General features: G+C 47.3%; 1 protein-coding gene across 1 annotated transcript; it reads right to left on the bottom strand.

Moving 5' to 3' along the window:
* Positions 1-349: 349 nt before the first annotated feature.
* On the bottom strand, positions 350-4,503 carry LOC137220229 (PRAME family member 15-like). The gene is made up of 4 exons (XM_067729986.1): positions 4,430-4,503; positions 3,342-3,652; positions 2,338-2,910; positions 350-923 (listed from the first exon to the last, which is right to left on the bottom strand). The coding sequence occupies exons 2-4, from the start codon at positions 3,626-3,628 to the stop codon at positions 350-352; spliced, it is 1,434 nt and encodes a 477-aa protein (XP_067586087.1). The 5' UTR covers positions 3,629-3,652; positions 4,430-4,503.
* Between the last annotated feature and the right edge of the window lie 2,667 nt (positions 4,504-7,170).

Here is a 7,170-nt window from a genome sequence, read left to right as displayed (position 1 = left end):
GCAGTCGGTTTACACTGGGGGTCTCTTTATTTCTGACCATTTATTTACAGCCATCCACCCAGGGATAACTCCAACATGTGTATCTCAAGCCTGAACTTCCTTCCAGAAATTTAGATCAATATTTCAGACTCTATAAACACATATTCCTGAATGTCCCATCAACTACCTGCGTCAAGATTTCCCCCTGCAATCCTGCACCCTTGCTGGATCACCTTTCCTTTCCCCGTTCACATTGATCACATGTTGGAAACCATGGGTCAGTTTTCCCTTCAGGATGCAGCTTTGCCTAGATTTCACAGTCCAGGTGCTCAGAAGAAAGTTTTTGATAGAGAACTAGGCAGAATACCAATTAGGCAGGGGTATTATAGCTGTATACAACAGGCTCAGGATGATAGAATGTGTTTTCTCCACAGTAAGGACAGGGGCTGGAGCTAATCCAGATGGTCCTGGGACGTCCTAAGTCTCTAAGAATCTTCAACAGCCCAGCCTGAAGCTGGACAAGTCTCTCTGGGTGGAAATGTCCCTGAGGGCTGTAACTCTCCCGAGGGGCAGGATACAGCTCTTGACTTAAACTGAGCAGCCCGGAGGTATGTTGCAGCAGCTTCTCCATGATGGCCATGGAGAGGAGGTTCCCACACATGCTGAAGGTCCTGAGCTGAGAACAGTGGCTCAGGGCAGGCAGGATGGCCTCAACTTGGGGGTCCATGATCCCACACAGACCTAAGTCCAGTTCCTGGAGTGTGGCTGCAACCTTCTCCAGCAGAACTTGGAGGAGCTCAGGACTAAAGTTGGTCAGAGTGACACCACTCAGATCCAGGCCTTTTAGCTGACTGATGTTCGGGCACTGGGACAGATGGAGCAAGTCTGAATCTGTAAGCTGGCAGTTGGTTATTGAGAGGTTGTCCAAGGGGGTCTTCAGGCAGCTGGAGAGAAACCAATGAATTAGGTCTTGAAAACTGGAGTGGCAGGTAAACTCCAGGTGAGAGAAAAGCCCAAGGTCAAGGTTGTTCTGACCATCAGATAAAGGTCAATACCCAGAATACCCAATCTTATTTTAGCCTGAGTCCTTTCATCTTCCTTGTGTGACTGGGTCAAGTTCACAGAATCTTGAAAGCTCTTTCCTCATCTGTCAAGCAGAATAAAATTTACTCTACTTCCTTATGAGGATGAATGAAGATTACGGCGTGGACTAAAACATGCTCAGAGGAGAGTCTTACACAGAGTTTCAATCAATTGGCACCACTGAATTTTAATATTGGGAGACACGAAAAAAAATGCTTTCAACTCAGGTTCCTTCAGTCCATGCTTGGGCCCCTAGCACCTATATCTCAGGCCAAGTGACAGTCCTGGGTGATAAGCATAGAAAACCAACCTGTACAAGTTCCCAAATCATCAACTGTGATTTTCCAGTCTACAGGGGCTCACTTACACCCCTGCATCACCTGCAAATCACCTACCCCCCCTTTTTTTTTTTTTTTGCGGTACACGGACCTCTCACTGTTGTGGCCTCTCGTGTTGCGGAGCACAGGCTCCGGACGGGCAGGCTCAGCGGCCATGGCTCACAGGCCCAGCCGCTCCGCGGCATGTGGGATCTTCCTGGACCGGGGCACGAACCCGTGTCCGCTGCATCGGCAGGCGGACTCTCAACAACTGCGCCACCAGGGAAGCCCACCTACACCTTTTTATAATCCTTTTGGCTCTAGCTCCTTAACCATCCTCTCCAGAATCATGCGTTTCCCATATGTTAATTACCTTATCTGGAGCACAGCACAACTTTTGCTGAAATGAATTTGAGACAGGCTCACTGTGGTCACTAAACGGGTGAGCACAGAGCTTCTCTTTAAAAATGTTCAGGTCAGCTTACATATTTTACTAGGTCATCTGATTAAAGATAGATATCTCTTCTTAAGGCAGAAATCACAAAATCTCCATTGATAGATCTGAATGGTCTAATCTGTACCATGGTGTCCTTTTCCAGAGCCTCTCTGCCAGTTTAGCCCTCTACCTTGATTTGTGTGGTATGTTATACCACACTTCAAGATAGAGCAGCTGGGGCTTCCCTGGTGGCGCAGTGGTTGAGAGTCCGCCTGCCGATGCAGGGGAAGTGGGTTCATGCCCCGGTCCGGGAATATCCCACATGCCGCAGAGCGGCTGGACTCGTGAGCCATGGCCGCTGAGGCTGCATGTCCGGAGCCTGTGCTCCACAACGGGAGAGGCCACAACAGTGAGAGGCCCACGTACCGCAAAACAAAACAAAAAAAGATAGAGCAGCAAAGGAGACAATGCATTCACATTCTATTGTGTTTATTGTTATTCAGCCAGTGTGGCCACACTTACCTGAGCATTTGGTCCAGGCAGCCTTCAAGAAAGGAGGGAGATTCCATACGGAGATCCCGGAGGTGGTGCAGCCTGAGGAACTGAGAGGTAAATTGGAAAACATGCTGCTGCTGCTGCTCCTCAAAGGCAGACAGGTAGACATGGGAGAGAAGGAGTCTCTGCACGTTACTCATCTGGCCCAGGAGAGGAGCAAACATGGCCAGGGTGGACAGATGCCAGGTGCAATTCACTTGCACCTCCTGGATACAGTCCAGCTGCACCCTACTCAGGACTTCCTTGATGTTTTCTGTGGGCATTGTAATGATCTTCAGCTTCTTACAGCACAAGTGTATGGAACCTTTTCTCTGCTCCACCCACCGGATAAGGTAGATGAGGAATTCATCCAGGTTACTTTCCTTGAGGTGAAGTTCTACAAACACCTCCAACAGAGCTAACGGCTGCTTTGTTCTTGACCTGTCCTCAGCCACTTGTGCCATCAGTGAGCTTGAGTGCACATGGTAACTGGATCCAGACCACATTCTCCAGAAATACTGCCCAGTATGCCTTAAATCCAGCACCCGCAGCCTGCACCTCCTGTGGGGAAACAGCAGATTGGCAGCGATGGCTTGAGAGCCACACATAATGAAACCACAGTCTCAGCATTTAGGCAGCACTCGTTTCCCACCCGAGCTTTTACTTCTCATCCCTGACATCACCTGCTGCCTTGCCCTCTTCTTCCCTCTCCACCTCACCTTCCTCCATCTTGTTTCCACTTCCATCCTTCCTGGTCTCCACTTCTAGTACCTTAAGCATCACTAGAAAGATGTGGGGACATGTTCCTTCAAGTGCCCTTTCATCTTAGGTACTCCTACATTTCTGGAACTCAGCAATGGCCAAGGCCTCTGAGCCTCTTCATTTGGCATCATCAGAAGCCTCTAGTCCATCAACCGGCCATCCACTCTTATGACACCAGCTGCCTCTCAAGGATGTCTAGGACTCTACCAGGATACCTGGATCAGACTCACCTGGGGCGATCCTGCTGGGCAACTAGGACATCAGTACCGTCCAACACTGCTTGTAAGGTCCCCCGGTGAGGCGTCTGCATCAGACCCCCCAGAGGCAGGCGGACAAAGGGCCAGGCTTGCACCATGGCCTTCAGGGCCTCACTGTGTCTCCCATAGAAGGCCAAAATGAACAGTGGTGGGAAGAGCTCGGTGGGCAGATACTCCACAATGGAGATGACCGAGGTCTCATCCCTCAGCAGACCCGTTGCTGCCAGGTCCAGGAGTCTGAGTGGGTTCCAGACACTCATGTTGACTCTGCTCCAGAAGGAATCCTGTGAATATTTGCAGGGATAAGTCATCCTTCTCAAGCCAAGCATGAGCAGACCTTCATGTGTCCCCTTACCCTTCAGAGGGACCAATTCAGGGCCAAGGTCACTGCTCCAGCAACAGTGGAAGAGCCTCTGTTTATCCGAATTCCACTCTGGTCTCTGTTGACACAAAGTCATAGCTCTGCCCCTTCTGGCACCATAAGAAGAGTCTCACAAGTACCATGGAGATGGAAATATCAACCAGTAGCCTGTCCATGTCCATCCATTTCTTTGCTTATTTATGTCTTGCTGGGAGGTGGGAATCATGAGCCTGAAAGCTGACCCCAATCTTTTTTGGGGGCAAACTCTCAGACCATCACTTAATGTCCTAAGACTATGGGAATAGGAGAGCTCTGTGGACCAACACAGCCTCCATCTTCAGTTTCCACAGTTAACCTGGTTGGGAAAGATTAAGGAGATACCCTTAATATGAGTGTCATTTGTGCACAAACTAAATATTTTAAATGTCAAGAAATAAAATTCCAAATAGATAGATGTTTGTCATTCAAAAGTAAATCTTGTTGGTTAAGATATTTTAAAATGATATACATCAAAGTGCAGATCAAAATGTTTGGTATTAAGGTAAAGCTACACTTAGAGGCAAAACAAAAACATTTAATCCATTCATTGAAAAGGAAGAAAAAGGAAAATCTCCCTGCCATCCCTAGCTGCATGTCATCATTCAAGACCAGATTACCATAGATGAGATTTGGGTGTCCTTAACTGAGATTGTTAACTTACCAGCTCTGATGTGATTGGCAGGGTATTCAGACCTCAGTTCTGTTGGAGAGCCCAGGCAGTGACACCAGAGCAAGAAAATTCTGCATCTCTTCTTTGGTACCTGAGGCTTTTGTAGAACTTTCTAATCACATCATCCCCCTTTTCAACTACTATCTTCCAATCAGAAAGTTATACATAATTAGATTCTAGACTGTCCATCAGGTTAATCCTGATTGGATCTTTGTCTTTCTTCAGATGAGTTGACTGAATCAGATATTCATTCAAGAAAGAGAAAGAATGGGGGGTGGGGGTGGCAAGAGAGTCAAGGAATCATTCCTGATTCACTCCACAAACACTGAGTTTTACTAATATGGACAGTTGTAGCTCTGCATGTGAGACAGGAAGGGTTTAATCTCTTCCTGAATGAGAATAATAATACCAAAAGCATTATTGTTGGGGGATCTTCAGCCAGATCAAAGTAATCAAAATGTCCCAGAATTTTTAAAACTTTCTAAAAACAGTGGTTTCTTTCCCCGCAAAGCCCCAATATAAAGAAGTCCTAAGGAGGAGATATGGGGATATATGTATATGTATAGCTGATTCACTTTGTTATAAAGCAGACACGAACACAGCATTGTAAAGCAATTATACTCCAATAAAAAGGTTAAAAAAAAAAAGTCCTTGTGTCAAGTTGCCATTTAAGTATTATGTGGGTAATGTAGCAGATCATGAACTGATCAAAGAGCAAGAGAAATGCAACTGGGGATGTGTTGGTCCTCCAGGCTTAAGTCATGGCTTCTCTGATGGTGGTCAGGTAATAATCACAATGAGAAGTAAGGATGGGGGCTGAGGAGTATGCAGCTGAGTGTACATTAAGTGACCCTGTGAATGACCCAAACAGTGTAAAATATGTTTGTTTTCTTCCCTATTCGGTAGGCTTAGATTAAAATTTTTTCTCTGGATGGAGTCTAGAAATTTATAGGGAGTAACTAAGAGAAGACAATGTTATCTTTGAGCTCCTTACTTCCCGGAAAGATGGGCTCAGCTCAGCAAATTGGCTTAAAAACACTCAATTTGAGAATGTGAGTGGAGAGTGAGGCACCCAGCCCTGGGAATTTGGACATTTCCAAGTCTAAGAGCCACTAGGGTGGCGCTGTGGGCTCTTTGGGAACTTGGAGCCAGGGAAAAAGTAAACATGGGTCAGTTGCAAATAACCCTGTCCTCATCATGGCAGCAGCTACCAGGAAGTATTTTCTTCTAGGTTCTTCCCAAAGAGGATGATTCCCAGATGGCAATTAGCCCCAGCCATTTTCCAGGGACTTTGCGAACCAAACCATAATCCCATTGGCCCCTTTCCAAGTATATTTTGAGGAATTTTTTTTTTTTTTTTTTTTTTTTTTTTTGCGGTACGCGGGCCTCTCACTGCTGTGGCCTCTCCCGTCGTAGAGCACAGGCTCCAGACGCGCAGGCTCAGCGGCCATGGCTCACGTGCCCAGCCGCTCCGCGGCATGTGGGATCTTCCCGGACCGGGGCACGAACCCGCGTCCCCTGCATCGGCAGGCGGACTCTCAACCACTGCGCCACCAGGGAAGCCCCAAGTATATTTTGATAACTCCTGTTTCCTCAAGCTTAGCTAAGTTCAACACAGGTTCTGACTGAGGCAATGCCATTAAGCACAGAAATAAAATTCTGTTTTTCTCCTCATATTTAGCACTGTTCACAAATTTCAACCCATTTCCCTCACAGAATTCAGAAGCTATATTTGGTGTTTAAGTGTCTGTCACTTTCAGGGATGACTCCCACACTGGGCTGCATCACAGGGAGATTCTTTTAAAATTTCAAGACACAAAGCAAGTGAGAACCTTCCTCAACCCCAAAGAATTCTCCATGCCTCTCTTTCCCCCATTCAACGTGATGCCCAAACATTTCTTATATACCACTGGCCACCAAGGCTGGGATTCTTTGAAGGGTGTTCTCCATCTTGGTATCTGTTGGAAAGATTCCATTCGCTACATTTCTATCCTGGGTATAAATAGTCTTTGCATAAAAATGAGGTAAGCTGGGGCTTCCCTGGTGGCGCAGTGGTTGAGAGTCCGCCTGCCGATGCAGGGGACACGGGTTCGTGCCCCGGTCCGGGAAGATCCCACATGCCGCGGAGCAGCTGGGCCCGTGAGCCATGGCCGCTGAGCCTGCGCGTCCGGAGCCTGTGCTCCGCAGCGGGAGACGCCACAGCAATGAGAGGCCCGTGTACCGTAAAAAAAAAAAAAATGAGGTAAGCTGGATTGTACTCAACAGACATTTTAACTCCCAGCCTTTCAATTGTCTTTATTAATGAGGTGCTGTAGACAGAGATTAGTAACAAAGATAATCATAAACATCTCTGTTGAACACTCACAAGGTGGGCACTTTTCATCCACTTCTTCAAATAACCTTCACAGAAAACGTAAATGTCACTGCCCTTTTCCCTATTTTTAGGCTGGTGAACCCGGTTCTGGGCCAGGGAGAAGAAACTGCCTACTTCCAGGCAGTGAGCAATTGGTAGGTTCCCTCAGGTGAGAGGCTCAGAAGGACCCCCCACCACCACCACCACTGAGTTGTCAGACATCCTAAATGTTGGAAAGGACTGACTAACAGACTTCACATGAAGGTCAGTGCAAATGGGGAAATCCACAAGGACAGACAGTGCATCAGTGGTTGTCAGGACCTGAGAGGTTTGTGAGAAGATGGGGCATTACTCTCAGTGGGTACAGAGTTTCACTCGG

This window comes from Pseudorca crassidens, chromosome 2 (genome assembly GCF_039906515.1).
Source record: "Pseudorca crassidens isolate mPseCra1 chromosome 2, mPseCra1.hap1, whole genome shotgun sequence".
NCBI lineage: Eukaryota > Metazoa > Chordata > Mammalia > Artiodactyla > Delphinidae > Pseudorca > Pseudorca crassidens.
The sequence above is the reverse complement of the archived record's forward strand: the minus strand, read 5'-3'. Positions and strand labels throughout refer to the sequence as shown.